Source organism: Benincasa hispida, chromosome 10, assembly GCF_009727055.1.
Source record: "Benincasa hispida cultivar B227 chromosome 10, ASM972705v1, whole genome shotgun sequence".
Lineage (NCBI taxonomy): Eukaryota > Viridiplantae > Streptophyta > Magnoliopsida > Cucurbitales > Cucurbitaceae > Benincasa > Benincasa hispida.
This window is the reverse complement of record NC_052358.1, coordinates 23,212,791-23,233,111: the sequence shown is the minus strand read 5'-3', so window position 1 is coordinate 23,233,111 and position 20,321 is coordinate 23,212,791. Positions and strand designations below refer to the sequence as shown.

At 31.8% G+C, this 20,321-nt stretch overlaps 1 protein-coding gene across 1 annotated transcript; it reads right to left on the bottom strand.

The window, feature by feature from the left end:
* Positions 1-605: 605 nt before the first annotated feature.
* LOC120089248 (early nodulin-like protein 1) lies at positions 606-2,417 on the bottom strand. The gene is made up of 2 exons (XM_039046670.1): positions 2,082-2,417; positions 606-1,291 (listed from the first exon to the last, which is right to left on the bottom strand). Exons 1-2 carry the CDS (start codon positions 2,260-2,262, stop codon positions 849-851), a joined length of 624 nt encoding a protein of 207 aa, XP_038902598.1. The 5' UTR covers positions 2,263-2,417; the 3' UTR covers positions 606-848.
* Between the last annotated feature and the right edge of the window lie 17,904 nt (positions 2,418-20,321).

Below are 20,321 nucleotides of genomic sequence, written 5' to 3'. Positions count from 1 at the left end.
TCTTGCAAAAACAAGTTATATAAATAATCATGATTATCTATAGATGTTAGACATCATTCAAGATATCTAAAGATTCTCACTATCTTGATTCTAAAAAAAAAAAATACCCTTTAGGAGTTATACATATGTCACATTTAATGGTCTAATTATAGTTTTTAGGCGGCTTTACGGGAGTGTGAGCTACTGAGATGCACAAACTCCATTTTCTAGCTTAGTTTGTTTAAGAACCCTTAATCACCATAAACTATAATGAAAAAAATGAAACTTAGAATATGTTTAGTCTAGTGGAAGAAATCGAATGAAAGATCATGAACACAAGTAGATATTTAAAAGCCACAATTCAGCTTAATAGCTTCTAACTCAAAAATAGAATGGGCCAACTCTTCCCAAGTGATCTAGTGATCACTGTAGACTATAAATATAATATAGAATCTACAGAAAATGATTTCAATCTGTCATTTAAATCATTTGAATTTTTTGTCACCCATATGTTATAAGATCTACATGGATTCAAATGGGTGAAAATCTGGGTGAAAAATAAGCCCACGGGGAGGGAAAGAAATTACAATTTCACAATAACAAAATCATATATTGAAACGCACGTAACAAAAATACCAAAGGATATTTGAAGCATAGCATAGGAATACAATTCTCACACTGAACCACACCAAAATACAACCAAGAAAGAGAGAGAGAGAGAGTTGTAATTATGATAATTCACACCATTAACTAACCAAAGCTGGGGAAAAAAAACATTGACAAATTTCAAACAAATTCTTGAATGGATACAAAATGTAGACCCAAAACCCAATTACCACCAAAAATTAAAAACTTAATTCAAAAGCCAATTAAAAAAGCCCCACTAAGAAACTACTTAAAAGAACAACATTGATCGTCCCTACACCCAACAAACTGACTGCAACTCCACCTCCAAAGGCAGAATTCTTTGCTGGAGTCGGGGCTGTCGAAACAACACCAGATTTTTCCGGTGACTCGGCGGGGGGGCTCTGAGATTGCGACGGAGTTGCCACCGGAGAAGACGAAGAATGCGGGGGCTGAGAGTGGTGGTGTTTATTATGTGTCAAAGCGAGAACAACAACAATGAGCTTTTGGCCCTTTTGACACGAATCAGCATTTCCACTGATGAAATAAAAGGGACCAGAGTGACCAAATTTGAAGATTGATTCACCATTATCTTTCAAGGAAATAACTGGGTTTTTGGTGTTGCATGAAAAATAGTCTTCCTTGCTTACAACCAACACTGAATCTTTCTCCTCTTTGTACTTGAAATCTGCACCATATAGAATAAAATCATGTTCTTGTATAAATTAACATATCAACAAACAAACTCCTTTTTATTCATCTTTTTGCAGTTCACCCCAACCACACAAAAAATATTAAAATTATTTTAAAAAGAAAAAAAAAGAGAGAGAGAAGATTGCTCTAACCACCCAACAAAATCAACTCAAATATTGAAGGAAAAATTGAAAAAAAAAAATGGCTCCAACCTAAAAAAAGGTGCCCTAAAACACTAAAGGATAAAATTCAAAAAATAGAAAAAATAATGACTTTTAAGAACCAAAATAAATAAATAAGACTATTCCAACCCACAGTCGAAAAAACTCAAAAATATTGTTTAAATAAAAAGAAGAAAGGAGATTAAGTGAACAACAAAAAGATAGATGCAATACAACCCATAATACACTTACGTTTTTTTTTTTTTTTTTTTTTTAACTTAAAAAAAATGAGAACACAAAAAGCCTAAAATCAAGCTCCATTACGGCATAAAAAAAAAAAAATAAAAAAAAAAAAGTTAAAAAAATCTTGCGCTATGCATTCAAGAACCATATTCTTAATATTTCAAATCAATTCAAATGGTATGGAACGTTTAGAAATTTCAAACAAAAAAAAATATTAAATTGATTTCAAACGATTATCAACCAAACTAATTTAACCATTTCAAAACACTATTTCACCAAAATACTTGTAATCAAAAGAAGTTTTTGGTCATAAAATTGAGATATCAACATATATGAAAGAGATAAGAGATGATTTTAGGAGAGTATATGAGAGATTCTTACAGAGAGTATCATTAACTTGAAACCTATTACGTTCAGCCCAATGATTAAAGCTCTCAGAAGGGTTCAAACCCCATCCCTCTTTGCCACCAACATAGAATTTCCTACCTTCACATGAACAAATCATAGCCCCAACTAAACCCATAACACCCACAAAACCAACTATTAACCTTCCAAACCCCATAAAATTCAATTCTGAGCAAAAAATTTAGACAATAATTAATAATTAAGATGGAATAATAACGCAAATTTTGAGGATGGATATGAGTTTTGGGGTGGGAATAATTGAAATATATAGAGAGAAAAGGAGCTAATTAAAGAGAAAATGACCGTTGCATAATAAAGAGAGAATTAAGGGAGAAAATAGTGATCAAAAGAATATTTGCATAAAAGGGTTTGGGAGAGATTTTGTTTTTTTGTGGAATTAATAGATGGAATAATATATAGGCGTTATGAAATAAAGGAAAAAAAATAAGCGTTTCAAAAAACAGGTAGGACAATAATAATAATAATTATTATTATATTATGTAAAGAGGATTACCTTGGAAAGGGTTGTGAATGTTTTACACTTGACAACATGCAATTCACTCAACGGTAATAAAATAATTAGTTTTTGGAATAATAGGAGCTGTGTTCTTTTCGTGTTATTGCTTTTTGTACTTTTTTTTATATATATAATTTTTTTCTTAAAACAATATATAAAAATAATTAATGATGTCAATCTGAACATAGCTAAATAAATTAAGAATTAGATAATTCATAATTGGGTAAATTGTAAAAACCACCCTTAAAATATGATGATAGTTGCAATTGCACTCTCAAACTTTCAATTGTAAAAATTGGAATTCTATAACTATTAAAATTGGACCTCAAATTTATAATAATTGTAGAAATTGAACCCACAAATGATAAAAATTGAATCCTCAAACTTAAACAAATATTACTATTTATAAAATTATATATATTTGAAGGTCTAATTTTAATCGGTTCAATTTTTATAATTAAGGGGTGAATTTTATAATTTTTCGATGATAATTCACTATAATTTTGGTTTCTATGTCAGAAGAAAGCCAATTAAGGAAGGAGGGAGAAAAAATGTTGTAAAATTAAAAAAAAAAATTGCACTTTCTATAAAAAATTTTTTGGAGAATTTCGATTTTCCGAGATTTATAATTATTTTTGGCGTCACCAATTTATGTCATTAAGAGTATTAAATAGAACGAATTAATTCATAATTTTTTTTAATCTTAGAAAACAAGGAAATGCACCCTTTTTAGCGAAAAAGGAGGAAGATGTTTCGTTTCTTAGAAATATATTCACTGTTTTTTTAGGGTCATCAATTTATGATTATGGTAGTGATTAAATAGAAACTAAATAATTTATAAGTATTTTTTTTTTAAGAAATGAAAAAAAAAAAGAAGTGTGTTTCTTACTAGAAAAGACCAAGATTTTTTTATTTAAAAATTCATGATAATCTTTTAGAGTGGATTCATTACTATGATTAATCGTCGTTAAAAAAGAAATTAATTAAAATACTATATAGCTGAATGAATTATGTTAATTGTCAAAGTAAACTTAGTGTAACGATAATTGACATTACTTTCTTTCTTAAAAGTTAAAGATTCTATCATTCATCCTTATAATTATTGTACTCAAAATAATGAGATATGCTAATTATGAATGGAAGTATATACTATTGTAAGAATGAATTAGAAATAAAACAAATTTTAAGTACTAAAAAAACAATTTTTACACATTTGTTGAACTAAGAACATATAGAATTATGATGAAAAAAAATACTAATACGATTACTTGAGACATCTTTATAAAAATTAATGTTGAAGGAATAATTTCCTTTTTCTTTTAATTTCATTTTGTACAATAATTGAGGGGATGGGGATTGAACTTCTGTCTTCTAGAAAGGAATGTTATGCCAATTATTATTGAGCTAAACCCATTTTTATTTTTTTTCATTATATTACTATTTTTTATTCTTTTTTTTTTCCTAATGACTATAATACTATTTTTAATTTTATTTAGATTTTCACCTAAATGAAATTTTGATCAAGTATTTTTTTTCTTTTAATATGATAAATTTCAATTACCAACTTGCAAGCTATAATTAACATGAAATGAGATTTTGGTCAAGTACTTTTTTTTCATTTAGTTCGATAAATTTTAATTACCTAACTTGCTAGCTATAATTAATATGCTCCATATGCATAGTAACACATCAATAATCTATTCAATATATATCTGTCTCTTATACACATCTAGATGTGTATAAGAGACAGATTATATATAGTACAAAATGCTAATAGAAGAGTAGAAAGAGCAAAATGAAATATGTTGATATGGTAGGAAATAATTAGATTGATTTTTTATAAAAAAAAAATAAATAAATAAAATAGTTTCTATTATCCACTCTGGCCACAACTCAAGTAGTTTAATCATATATTTCATTATTGACCAATTTACCAAAAAAGATAAAAAGATTTGAATATTCTCAAATATGTTATCTGAGCAAAAAAAAAAAAAAAAGTTGATTGTAATACTAAAAACATGTTCTTTTAGTATTACAAACGAAATATGAGTAGTATATGTCAAATATCAATTAAAATCAATATGGTAAAAAAAAAGAAAAGTTAATACCGTAAGAATTTATTTATTTATTTTTACTTTACATAAAAGGATAAACGAATTAAGACTTTGGTTTTGATTAATGTGTGGTACCAAAAAGATTTATTTTATTTAATTGGTTTGATTTCATCATTGATTATGTCAAATAAACGCACTTGACTAGAAATCAAGCACTAATTATGCATTTCATAATTAGAAAAGATATGTTGGTGGCATTTTTAAAATAGTATTTTGCTCATAAATAAGCATTAAAACTTGTCTACAAATATATGGAAATCGGTTTTTTTTGGCAATTTACTTTATCTTCTATTTCTGGTAACTTTATTGCTACATGGTTCCACGCCTAGTTTTCTTGTTTACAAATTTAAAATATTCAAAGTTTAACGTGGTTGATTGAACTAATAATTTAGTTATTGAATTGAATTTAATCTTATATTTTTAAATTTTTAATAATTTAATCATTGTATTTTATAAGTTGTAATGATTTCATCATCATTATAAAAAATTTCATTAAAATTAAGTATCAATTTTTATTATTTAACGATTTAGTTTTTAAATAAATTTGATTCTCATTTAATTTATTAACCTACACAGATAAGAAATTATATTAAGTCATACTAATATTTTTTTGAGATAGGAGGTAAATTGCTACAAATGGTAAAGTAACCATATTAAATCATTACTTATTAAAGTTCAGTGATTAATGTCCCGTTTAGTAACCATTTTGTTTTCTTATTTTTATTTTTTAAATGAAGTCTATCGACACTATTTCTACCTTCAAATTTCTTTATTTGTTATCTACTTTCCAACAATGGTTTAAAAATAAGTCAAATTTTAAGAACTAAAAAAATAGTTTTCAAAAAGTTGTTTTTATTTATGGAATTTGGCTAAGAATTCAACCATTATATTTAAGAAAGATGCAAATCATGGTAAGAAATGTGGATGAAATAGGTTTAATTTTTTTTTTTTTTTTTTTAAAAAAAAACTAAATGGTTATCAGACAAAGTATAAACATCATAAATTTAATTATATAAAATGACGAAGTAATTATCAAACAAAATGGACCAAAAAGGTGCTTTTTAACCATCTTTTTTATGTAAGAATTTAAGATTATTTGTATAATATTTATAGCAAATGGCCAGCTAGATTTGAACTTACAAAAAAATATACTTAATTATATAATAAGTAAAATAAGTAAATATATTTATTGCATGCATATTATATATAAAGGTCCATTATTTGACTTATCTAGGTCACTAGAAAGTTACTTTAAAACTTTATTAGGATCATAATAAATTTGTGCAGTGACATATTGGTAAAAATTAGGAAGGGAGCAAGAAGTGAGTGACTTTATTGAGCAATATAATCTCATTTGCATGCATCTTAATTCTAATTAATATTATTGTTTGGTAAGTGATGGGTAGGTGATTCTGCAAGTGCTTGTGTTTTAAAACAAAGAGATAAAAGAAAACCTTAATTTCTTTGATTTTTAACTCCATATATAATTCATATGTTAGGAAATAATTTTAATAAACTCAAGGTTATTATATTTTTTAGAGAATTTTTAATGCTTAGCTAAAATAAGAAAAAAAAAAAAAAAACTAAAATATTTGTCAATATTTGCAAATATAGCCCTAATACTTTTGAGTTTGCAAAAAGGTGTTTTTTTTTTTTTTTTTTTTACTTTATTTTATTTTAGACTTTGTTGGATAGCAATTTGGTTTTTAAAAATTGTGTTTGTTTTCTCACCATATCTTTTATCATGATTTTTATCTTTCTTAATAGGTAAGTAAAAATTTGAATTCTTACTCAAATTCTAAAAGATAAAAACATTTTTTTAGAAACTACTATTTTTTTTTTTAATAATTTTCAGAATTTAAATTGAATTATTTTGAAAGTGTAATAACTAAATCAATAGATAAAATTAGTGTTTATAAAGTTAAATTTTAAAAGCTAAAAATATAATTATCAAACAAGGTTGTGTTTTTTTTATTATTATTTTATTGTTCCGAAATTTCAAATAAATCCATGGTACCTTGAATTGGTTGATTTATGTTTACTTTCATTTTTTTTTTTTTTACCTATTCATACTTAGGACAAGTTAGGGTTGACTTTGTAAGTGCTTAGAAACACTTTTTTTTTACTTAAAATTACTTTTTAAACACGCAGAAAGTGAAATCTAAACACACACTTAATCAGATTATTTCTTTATTTTTTATTTTTCCTTTTAAATTCAATCACTTCTTGTAGTTGGGATAGGGTGTGGAGTTGACTTACATTTGTCAATATGAATAGGAGAAGGGGTCGGTGGAAGTTGTGACGGTTGGTGTGGTGTGTGGTGGTCTATTTCATTTGGTAAGATCGAAATGTTTTAAGTTTTTTAAGAAAAAAACCTTTAATTGTAATTCAATCTCTAAGACCATTCTTTACAAACGATTTTATTTTAAATTTTTTAAAATTTATGTTTTTACCTCTCAAAATTTTCAATTATGGCTTTCAATTTTATTAAAGAAATACACTTGAATTTCTTGTCAAATTCTAAAAATAAAAATAAGCTTTTGAAAACTATCTTTTTTAATTTTCAAAAGTTAGACTTCATTTTTAAAAACTCAGTAAAAAATAGGTAACAAAATGTAGAAGCTTACGAGAAAAATTGCACGGAGCCCAAATGAAAAATAACTTCAAATTTAAAAATCAATGACTTTTGACCCTTTGCTTATGTTAACCTCAAGTGAATTTACCATTTTTAACTCTAAATGGTATACTTCCTCTTCCTTCTCTTTTTTCTCCTGTTTACAACGTTTTTTCTTACTTTTACTTTGTGTTTTCCGTGTTTCTTTCTTCTTCTTCTTCCTCTTCTTCTTTTTTTTATTTGTTTCTCTTTCTTCTTCCTCTTTTTTTTTTTTTTTTTCCAGTTTTTCTCTTCTCCTTTTTCCTTTTTTCTGCGATTCTTTTCTTCTTCCTCATTTTTTCTGCGTTTTTCTTCTTCTTCTTCTTTATCCTATTCTCCTTTTACTCCTTTTTCTTCTTTGTTTGTGTTTTCTTATCTTCCTCCATCTTCAAGGATCGAGATCGAGAATCGATAAGTGAGAATGAGAATCGAAAACTAAGAATGAGAATCGAGAATAAAAGAAAAGCATTGATGAGGAAAAAATTGAAGAAGCGAGAAATGTGATCGAGAGGAGAGAAGCGAGATTAAATTCGCTCTCAATCCATCTGCAGGTTGAATCGGTAATTTTATAGCACGCTTATGTCAGCAGAAAGTCAAATTTCATTCCATTTCAAATCGTGGGCTAAATTTCATTTATGCTCTTGAAAAAGGGTCATCCGTACGAAGATCCCAAACTTCTAAGTAGGGCATAGTGTTAATTATTAGCTTAATTTTCAAAAATAAAAAACTAAATGATTATTAAATGAGACTTTAAACTTTCAAATTTGTATAAATTAAGTTCTTGAACTTTAAAAAGTATCAAATAAACTATTGATTCTTGAACTTTGTAATGTTGTGTCTATATAATTCTCTAAACTTTAAAAGGTGTCTAATTATAAATCTCTCTAAACTTTCTTTACGTCTAATCAGTAATTGAACCTTCAATTTTGTATTTAATAGGTTTTTTACTTGATCCACATTTTTAATATTTTTAAACCTATTATACATAAAAAAAAAAAAAAAAAATTAAGAGTTTAATATCCTATTGGATGTAAAATTCACTTCTATGTCCAATAAATTTGTTATTCTTTTCCTAAAAAGTCATTTGAATTTGTTACTCAAATTGTTAAAATAATCATTGTCCGTTGGATCATCTATACCTAGTTCATTTTATGAAATTAAAAAAAAAAATTGCGTATCTTAAGACTAGGTTATGAGTCTATCCATTCTTGTAAATATGATTATAAATATTAATGTGTTTCTAATTTTAAGTTTTATATTGAGTTTGATTTTGGTATAGGGGTAAATTTATGATTATGTTTAGTTTTATATTTAATTAAATTTTAAGTTTTGATGTTGAGTTTGAAGTATCATGTTAATTATTTAGTAGTATTGAAGACTATTTGAATTTGTTTTATTTTTTTTTTAGGTATTTCAAGGTTTATGTTCAAGCAAAGAAGTAGTAGATATAAATCTAGATGCCCAAGCAAAGATCAGAAATGAATCTAGATGTTCAAGTTGTTGATGTTTAAGTTTCGTTGTTCAAGTTGTTGATGTTTAAGTTTCGTTGGTCGGTACATTGTTTTGTTATGGGTGGATATTATGTAATTTCAATTCAACTTTCTAAGGTTGATTTTTAAGTTGGCAGGTTGTATTTTGTTCGACACTAATGTAATTATACAGGAAATTAATTAAATATATTTGAAAAAAATAAAATAGATCTAATATAGAGTATAAATGTCAAGCCCGATGTCATTACAAGCTGGAGGGTTGTATGCTTGATGGAACAAAACTTCACTATATAAAGAATTTAAAAATTACAATGTAAAGTACTTATCTGATAGACCGTCTCCCTCTTCAGGGACTCATGTATAGCCTCTTCTTTAGTTTCAACTTAGACTCCTCTAAGTTTGAACTTTCCTCACTTCCATAACAACGCTTCTCCGAACTTTATATGAGATTCCCTCAATACAACATACTTAAGCTCCCCCTATGTGAGATCCTTTCACCTTCACCATACTTAGGTTTCCCCTAAATATAATATCAAAAGAAAAATCCTCCCGAGTTTTACAATGGTTGTCAAAAACTAAAACTCGACGAGAAATACAAAGATCTTTTAATAACAATACATGAAGATTGTATTGGGTTTCATGTCCTAAAACTCGTGGTATGTAAACAATGAAACTTATTCTGAAAGTTCAATAAGGTTATTGAATAGATGTTTTGCTTATAAGAAATCCAATAAACCTAAAAGTCTATTGACTATTGGATGAGTACTTGAACTTTATGTGGAGACATAAAGGTGGATTAGGTTCGAGTAAATAATCAAAATGATCTATAGTATATGAACAAGGTTGAGTATCTTATTCTGGTAACACTATTGGATACGGTCTGCACTGTAGTTGTTACAAAGAATTGTAAAGTGCTACAAACGAAGTGATCTTAATTTGTTCATGTTGGGACATGAGAAGTGGGGGTGTCCTTGTACAAAAGGATTTGTACAAGATCAGAACATAAAATCAGTCACTTTAACTTTATAACATTGTTTACTATTTAAGACTGACTATTTCAAAGCGATGACCTAGGTAACTTAACCTTAATCCTGAGCTAACTATGAACTCCTGTTTATTTGGAATTATCCTTAAATTTGCATAGGTGGGGGTTGGCTCAATAGTGTCGGCTTAATAACCTCCTATTTCAGGGGTAAGATCAGATAGATAGCTGGGGACATAGGGTGCAAAACGGAATTCACTCCTACCCACTTTTAGGGATAGGTAAAGTGGTTATAGCTGTCTCTTATACACATCTAGATGTGTATAAGAGACAGCCCGAGAAGGACTCAGTTTTGTTGATTGGATCACAAAACAATTGTTCATTAGGGGATCAGTGGGGACTTAAGGAACAATAGGTAATTTCGGGGGTAAAACAGAGATTCGACCCAGTCGTTATTACGAACAACCTGTGAAGGGTTGACTTACTAATCATGGTTATATCGAGTGGACATAATATATTTACAGTGAGAGGAGTTCAACTATGGGCTTTAGTGGAGTGACCCATTAGTTAACGAATGGGGGTTAGATCAGTCTAATGAGTTTAGCCGATTAATCTCGGATCGTTAGAGCCCATGATCTATAAGTCCACGAGGTCCCCTACTAGCTCGAAAATAGGTTAGCTCTAGAGTAGCGTGATAAGTTAATTTAAAACATTCAAATTAGAATCAAACGAAATTGGAGAATATATATTTAAATATGATTTAAATATATGAAGATGGATTTATGTAAAATTAATTTAATATTGGATATTAAATTAATTAAAATTATTTAAATTATTTAAATAATTATTTATTAATTTTATTAGAAAATTAATTTGTAAAGTTAAAAAATTTTGATTTTAGAAATCAAAAGTGATTTAAGAAAGGCAAGGATAATGTTGTAGATAAAGGAAAATGTTTCCACTGCAACGAAGAAGGGCACTGGAGGAGAAACTGCCCTAAGTATCTTGCCGAGAAGAGAGCAGAGAAAGGTATGCAGGTTAACTAGTTCCTGTGGACTGTTTGCTCAGATCGACCAATGGGAGAAGTTGCTGCTTGATCTTACTGCTTTTGTAAATCCTATAAAGAATAAATTGTATATATTTTTGTGATAAATGAAGTGTTCATTTTCAGAAATTATGTTTGTTCTAGCAACTTCTGTTAAGAATCAAATTGTTAAAAACCATTTGCAAATATTCAGATATTTAACAAGGCTAGATCAAAGTATAGAAAATTTAAAGATTTCTAGATTTGACTGTGAACAAAGAGTTGTTAAGACAGGTCCATCTTATTCAAAGAGTTGAGAGTACCTCAATGTAGTGGGAGGAAAGTGTGCTTCCTAGCCATTATTGAAAATAAGATGCAATCCCATATAGTTTATTTAAAAACCTATTGTATACTGACATGTTTACAATGATTCTCTCGGCTAAAATATTTGAGAATCACCTAGTAGGACTAGAAATACCAAATTAATAACTTAGGGCAAGTGGGAGAAATATTGGGTGTGGGATACCGAATGGTAAAAGATGGGTATGGGATGCTCTAGTTTATTGTATTTCTCTATAAAACTCAGAAACTCAGTCTTATATATCGGATATATAGGTTACCAGTGGAGTTTTAGTCCAAGTGGGAGTTTGTTGGGTTTTATGTCCTAAAACTCGTGGTTTATAAACAAATGGAACTTATTCTGAAAAATTCAATAAGGTGTTATTGAATAGATGTTTTGCTTGATAGAAATCCAATAAATCTAAAGTCCCTTCACTATTGGATGAGTACTTGAACTTTATGTGGAGACATAAAAGTGGATCAGGTTCGAGTAAATAGTCAAAATGATCTATAGTGTATGAATAAGGTTGGGTGCCTTATTCTATTAACACTATTGGATATGGCTTGCTCTAGAGTTGTTACAAAGAGTTGTAAAGTGCTACAAATGAAGTGATCCTAATTCATTCATGTTGGGACATGAGAAGTGGGGGTGTCCTTGTACAAAAGGATTTGTACAAGATCGGAATATAAAATCAGTCACTTTAACTTTATAACGTTGTTTACTGTTTAAGACTGACTATTTCAAAGCAATGACCTAGGTAACTTGACCTTAATCTTGAGCTAACTATGAACTCCTATTTATTTGGAATTATCCTTAGATTTTCATAGGTGAGGGTTGGCTCAACAGTGCCAGCTAAATAACCTCCCATTTTAGGTGTAAGATCAGATAGATAGTTGGGGACATAGGGTGCAAGACGAAATTCACTCATACCCATTTTTAGGGAATAGTAAAGAGGTTGTTCCTTAAGTGCTGATTTTGGGTCTTGAGCAAGGGGCCCCACCCTCTCATTGGCCCAAGAAGGACTCGGTTTTGTTGATTGAATCACAAAACAATTGTTCCTAGGGGATCAGTAGAGACTTAAGGAACAATAGGTAATTTCGGGGGTAAAACAGAGATTTGACCCAACCGTTATTACGAACAACCTGTGAAGGGTTGACTTTATGTAATGACATAAACAGGATCAAGTTGATAGTATATAGCCTAAATAGTCTAATAAGTATATGAATGAAATTGGGTATCTCATCCTGGTAACACTATTGGATGCAGCCCACTCTGTAGTTGTTACAATAAGTTGTAAGGTGCTACAAATGATGTGATCCACAAATCGTTCATGTTGAGACATGAGAGTAGGGGCATCCTATGCAATGAGTTTGCATATAGACTAGACCACGAAAATATTCACTTTTCTTTATAACAACCGTTTACTATTAAAACTGACTATTTCATTTATTATATAACCTAGGTTAACTCGATCTTAATCTTGAGCTAGGTATGAACTCCTGTTTGTTTAGGATTATCCTTTGATCTGCAAACGGTGAGAGTAGTCCAACAGACTGCTCAATAAACTTACCATTTTGGGGATAAGACCGGATGAATAGCTAGGAACATAACCTTGTAAGATGGAATTCACTCCTACCCTATTTAGGGTTAGCAGATAGGTTGTTCTCTTAAGTATTGACTTCAGGTCCTGAACAATTGGGGCCCTACCTTCTCATGATAAAGAAAGGATTTGATTCATAGAGATTATGAATATGAATGATTCATTAGAGGATTAGTAGGAACTTAAGGAACAAGATGTAGTCACAGGGGTAAAACGATATTTTTGACCTAGCTGTGATTACGAACAACCTGTGAAGAATCGATTTACTAATTATGGTTATTAAGTGGACATAATATATCTACAGTGAGAGGAGTTCAACTATGGGCTATAGTGGAGTGTCCCATTAGTTAACGAACGGGGATTAGATTGGACTAATGAGTTTAGCCAATTAATCTCGAATCGTTGGAACCTATGATCTGTAAGTCCACGAGGTCCCCCTATTAGCTTGTAAATGGATAAACTTTAGGGTAGCTTGAGAAATTAATTTGAAACATTCAAATTAAACGGAACAAGAGAATACATATTTAAATATGATTTAAATATATAAAGATGATTATTATGCAAAAATTAATTTAATGTTTGATATTAAATTAATTATTATTTTAATGAAATTAATTTAAGAAAATCATTTTTCAATTAAAATGTTTTTTAAATCATTTTATGCTTTTAAGAGAAAAGTGAAAAACGGTTTATGCATGTTGCACAAAATGAAGATTGGTTTTTTTTCCATTACCTTCATCTTCATGCTCACACAAAGGCCATTATCTTCTCTTCATGGATTCTCCAAGCATGAGCTGCAAGCCATGCATCTCTTTGCATATTCATCTGCAATATATAAAGAAGATTGGAGTCATTTGAGATGAATTAATGCAGACTTTTTGAGAGAAAAATTACAGTGGGAAGAAACAGTTTTTCTTATCGGCTACAGTGAGTTCTTCATTGTTCTTCACCTTTTCAAGTTGTGCCTGAGTCCCACAACTCTGCCTAAAGCTCCAAGAGGATAGTAGGGAAGGCTTTGAGGTGGTTCACAGTGATATCTTAAAACCCTCTTTTTAGAAAAGTATGCTTTAGTTTCTGCCAAAATTAGTGAGTTTGAATGCTTATGGATCCTTGATACTTCCACTGCATGTTATTTAACTCTTTCAATTGGTATCAGAACATCTTTTAAGCAATTCGGTCTAATTTTGGTGTGGTGGGTGTTTTTTCATGAGATATATGAAACTGATGCACTATTATAGTTTTCTGAGTTTTGGCATCTTAATTCTATCTAATTTCTCAATTAAATTTGTAATTGGCTCTTGTTTGATAAGCTTTTGTGTGTTAGCAAGAGTCTGTAATTTATTTGGAGTCATTAGACTTGAAATTAAGATGTAATTGACGAAACAAGCGAAGGAGGTCGAGCTGTTGTTCCAGTTTTTTCCAGCTTCTGCCTAATTTTGTTGCTGTGATCCAGTTGCTAAGCGATCGTTTAGCTCCAGATGTTACATGATGAGAACAAAAGCTAGACGATCGTTTAGCAATAGGTGTTGGTCGTTGTGATGTTGAACGCTAAACGATAGTGTACCTGCCGAAGTTAAGCGATGCGTTTATTTGCTATACGATAGCACTACACGATCGTTTATCTTTGTCGAGGGAACTAAATGATACGTTGTTTTTGCTAAACGATGGCACTATACGATCGTTTAGCTACAATGCGCACTAAGCGATGCGATGAAGTGCTACACATTAGCACTGAGCGATCGTTTAGTCGCGGAGCTATGCGATCATGTATATAAATGCTAAGTGACGCGATAATGTTCTATACGATGGAGCTAAGTGATCGTTTAGTTACGACAGATACTAAACGATGACATGAAGGTGTTGGGTGATGGTTAAGCAATTGCTTAGTACTATATGATGGAGCTAAGCGATAGCAAGGCGATGGAACTAAGTGATCGTCTAGTCCTATGCGATAGAGCTAAACGGTCGTTTAGCTTTCAGCAAACACTAAGTGATCGTGTACTTCCTCTCAACCTAAGGCAATGACACTAGACAATTACCTTCAACGCTACACCTGTCTCTTATACACATCTAGATGTGTATAAGAGACAGGTCCTATGCGATAGAGCTAAACGATCGTTTAGCTTTCAGCAAACACTAAGTGATCGTGTACTTCCTCTCAACCTAAGGCAATGACACTAGACAATTACCTTCAACGCTACACGATCGGTCTTAGCAGCACTTTGAGGTTGGACCGAGAGTAGCCGATTCGATCGGTTTACTCAAGGTTTAATCTGGTTCAGCCTCAAATGGTTTTGGTTGGCAGTTTAGGCTTTGTTGGTCCGATTCAGACTCATCCAACCCGATTCAAGTTGTTTGGGTTTAGTTTGGAGTGGTTAAAAGACAGTTATGAAGCTGTTTGTAATAGTTAGCCATCTGTTTGCTTGTTTATGCCAAAACAAAAACCATAACAGTTAGTATTTAATTGTTTATGCATGAGATGTATGTGATAATTAAATAATTCATATATATGCATACAGTATGCCATGTAGATTTAAAATCCCACCGTAGGAAGCATGTTACATGCATTGAAAGTATGTTATAATTGTTATAATATATAGTATGCATGTTAGGGTTGTGTTTAATATAATAGTTATATTAGATACCTTTGTTGAGTGTTGTGAATGTTAAGCATGTCTAAATTTTGTAAGTTGTTATAAAATTGGCTAGATGTTTAAAATCCATAACAAAGAACAGCTACATGCTCACCTAGGTTAACAACTAATTTTAATCGTTAAAATAGATTGTTACCTTATAAAATATGGTTACAAACTCATATCGGTTCATAAACCTATCTAAGACTGGGTGTACTTAAGTTGACGGTTTACAGAACACCTCCTACCTAGGGATTATGACCGAACTATTGAGAGTTGTTAACTGATTTTATGAGCTTGCATGAGCAATGTGAGGTAATAAAATGGTTTATCACCTAGAAAATGTAGTTTAAATCCAATTATAAGAGTTATATTTGGATAAATCACTTAGACTTAGGTTGTATGAAATTAGCCGTCATGCCTAAGTAAATTACCCAAACATTTAGAACACTTCAATGGGAGATTAACAATATATTTGATATATAGTTATTAGCTATCAAGTCCTCAAGAGTTCACAACGTGAGATCCATGCTCGGCTTCTTGTCGATTTTACCTTGACTGCTCCATATGGAAAGTGTTTGTATAGGTCAATAACAAGGTGAATGAGGGAAGTGGTTCATAGTAAGTGGGTGAAGGAAATGTGTCAACCTTGTCCTACGGTCTCCTCCATTAGTTTGAACCGTGAGATTCCTATGTTGCGCCTACTGTCGTTTTTATGCGGCACTAGCTAGTTGTTAACCGCGACGATCCCTATGGAGGGTTATAACATAAGATTCAGAACAACCCAGACTTCAGTAAAATGAATAGGGTCTTATAGTTTCGTCTTAGATATTGTCTTCTATCTCGGAGGCATATTCATACCATCCTATAAGATCTAAAAATGGCGAGTCACACTTACAAGAATTACTGAGTATTAGTAAAGATCTTGATCAAAAACGATAACCAAAAGAACTATTGGAATATGAGTTATTCTAGATAATAGTATTTGGTCAAGAACTGTCTTGCTTCTATGAAGGGATTCTTGACTGCCCCACGGTAGCACTTGTTCTAAATCACTTAAGTATCGTTGCAAATAAATAAGGATTTATTGGGTACTTTATTAGTTTTGCTAAATGGATATAGATGCATATTTAATAGAGTTTGTTTAAAATGTTTCAGCAAAGTCAAACTCAATTATACAACTACTTGCTTCTGACAAAGTTAACGGAGAGGGTTACTCGAATTGGAAATCAAATATCAATACAATATTAGCAGTAGACGATTTAAGGTTTGTGTTAACGGAGGAGCGTCCTCCAGTTCCCAGTTCAACGACTACCTGAAATGTTCAGGATGTTTATGATAGGTGGGTGAGGGAGAACGAAAAAGCCTGGGCCTATATCTTGGCGAGTATATCTGATGTATTCAACAAGAAACATGAAGTCATGCCTACAGCTCGTGAGATCATGACATCATTATAGGAGATGTTCGGGCAATCGTCATCATTTGTTAGACATGAAGCCATCAAATATGTGTATGTGACACGTATGAAGGATGAGACCAATGTAAGAGAACATGTACTGAACATGATGGTCCATTTTAATAGCACAGAGGCTCATAGGGCTATGATAGGCGAAACAAGTCAAGTGAGCATGATACTGGAATCTCTTCTTGAGAGCTACATGCCGTTCAGGACAAATGTTGTCATGAACAAAATCACTTATAACTTAACAACGTTGTTGAATGAATTGCAAACTTATCAATCTATGATGAAACTCAAGGAAAAAGAAATAAATGTTATTTCCAAACTGAAGAAGTTTTATAAAAGGTCCACGTCTGGTACGAAACCCGTTGATGATAAGAAAACTGGTCATTCTTCTTCTTCTAAGGATAAAACCATACAGATGAAGAAGAAAGAAAAAGGGAAAAAGAAAATCGTTGTGAAGAAAAACAAAAACAAAACTCCCAAGGGAAAATGTTTCCATTGTGAAAAGATTGGACATTGGAAGCGTAATTGCCCAAAATATCTGGCTGAAAAAAAAAAAAAAACAAAAAGAATAAACAAGGTAAATATGATTTACTAGTTGTTGAAAATGTATAGTGGAAAATTCTCGGCTCACTTGGATATTAGATTCAGGCACCGCTAATCATGTTTATACTTTTCTATAGGAAATTAGTTCTTAGAGAAGACTTTCTGAATATGAGATGACTTTCAAGGTGGACATAGGTGAATTAATTTCAGCTGAAGCAGTGGGAGATGTGAAGTTGTTTTTTGGAGATTCTTTTATCTCACTCAAGAATGTGTTCTTTGTACTAAGATGAAGAGAAATCTGATCTCCATTTCTTGTCTTTTAGAGAATATGTACAGTGTAGCTTTTAAATGTAATGAAGTGTTTATTTATTCAAAAGGTGTTCATATTTGTTCTGCTAGACTTGCAAATAACTTATACATATTACAACCAACGGAAGCAAAAGCCATTTAAATATAGAGATGTTTAAAACGACTGAAACTCATAATAAAAAGCAGAAAATTTCTCTTAACGTCTATTGACTGCATGTCATCTTAAGTCTTTTACTTAGAATTATGAAGGCTGTTAAGCAGAATATGCGGCAATTATATTAGGAATTCATGAGAAAATGAGCTTGTGTCGTTCAACATGATGAATCTCGGCTAACCCGTTATTATGCGTTCAATGTTCTATTTTTGTAGTTAATGCAAGACGTGGATGAAAACGCGGAAACCAGACCACCGCATAGACGACTGCATGCAGAGAAACTCTCCATCGCAAAGGCGAATGCGTTCGATCAACGCATGGATGTTGCAGTAATCAATTGCATGCATCCATCACATGGGAGTTGCACTCGTCAAGCGATTGCGGTCATCATGTAGAGTTGCAGTATTAAGCGAATGCGGTCACTGAATGATTGCGGCTACGCGATAACGCATACTAATGGGATCAATGCAAGGTTGGTGGAATGGACACATCAACGCATCTACCTTGGGAAAATCAAAAGTTGATGTTGACATTTTACCTACCACGCCGTTAGCAGCAGAGATTCAGAAAGGACTAAATGCGTTGAATTTCAGAATCAGAGCAGTCCATTAATGTTTTCGGCGATCCAAACTCTATATAAAGAAGCCGATGAGCATAAATTCAAGTTATCCAAGGTTTTCGCCTGAGGTTCGCCTAGGGCGGATCCTTGTGATCCAGACAAAATGCGTGAGAAGACGCTCGAGAGTTTTTCACCTCCTTCATCCATTCTGAGTGATGACCGAAGCCTTCGACTAGAGCTAGATCTCGAGAGAGACAGCTCCACCGCCTATCCATGGCACCAGCAGTAGCCTTGACGCACATCTGCTGGAAGCAAGTCTTTGCTTCCAGTCGGTCATTTCATTTTCCTTTCTTTTTTTATATTGTATTGTATGACATTTTGTGATTAAGAAATTAATACAAATTGTTTTCAATGCACTTTTATGTTTCCTTCGATTCCATCTCCATCTTCTTTACTTAGCATCTTTAACTTCATTGCATCACTTAGTGAGATTGCCAGAGTATTGCATACTTAATCATGTGGATTAGGGATATGAAGCATGTAACAAACCACCGAGAGGTGTGCATTGTGTGAGTGTGTGAGTAAACCTTATTTGCTTGGTGTGAAGCTGTAGAAACGCCTGTCTATAGGCTAACGCAATGCTTGTTTATGAGTAAAGTCAGCAACAACCAACTGCCCGGGATGGTAAGTGGTCTGACGCATTAAGCAAGGTATGCATTGTTCACTAGAGATAGGAATAATCTTACGTTAGCCAAGTTCATGTGGTTACCTTGTCTTATGCACGCGTCCATCACACCTTTAGAGCTGCTCAGGAGAGAGTCTAAAGAAAGAACCTAAGACTCGAGAGAGCTAGTTTAGAATCGATGCTCGGAAGAGCTAAATTAGGTTTGCATAAGCAAGAATGGGGACTTAGGAATAAGCTCTATTTGCCATCATACAGTGTATGCACCCTACGGATAGGATATTGCATGCTTCCAGGAAGTAGGATATGGTGTGATATGCGGCCATCACGTTCATGTGGTGAGAGCTCGTGAGTGGGTCATAAAGGTTTAGGCTGACATAGGCTTCTTGGCAATATCGCATATACACCATATACGTTCTAGAGTTAGGCTCAAGTGTATGTAGCATGATAGCATGGATTGCGTTGACTAAGGTTGCCCTTGTGGTCACTCTTAAGTATTGCAACGAAGACATCTCTGCATTTTATCTACTTTCCCATTCATTTTTTTCATGTCATGAGATGTCGAGAATCTACCTCTCTTTCATATTCTCATTGCATTGTCTTGTTTGATAGCTAGGAGTAGGAGTAGTGTTAACTTAGCAACCCCTCCAACATTCTTTTATTTAGTCGCCACATGTTAATGCGTTATTTTATTAAATGTGAAAAATGGATGATATGCATTGATGGAATTACGTTGTGCACTCAAGTTTCCCGAGCAAAATTCAAGTGTAAATTCTTCTGAGTTTCCTGGTAAGTCCAGGGTCGAACACAGGGACTTGTGAAAATAGTTGCGTTAGAGATTTTTATGAAAACTTGCGGTAACCGGTAAAATAAATAAGGTGCTTGGTTTGTTGTTGCGTTAATGAAAATAATAATAAATGCGGAAAAGTTCGAAAAGAGTTAACAACGGAAAATACGATGAATATGCGGTGAACGGGTTGAGAAGGGTTTCAGCTAACACTCCCTAGGTTGCGTTCATGCCTTGCGATCATGCAACATGCATAAAATAGTAAACCACCTCTAGGCGTGAATGCCACGGCTTCTAAGGCTAGAACGTATACGATAAATATGTGATAAATCTACAAGGTTTACACATAAACCTTTATTTCTAT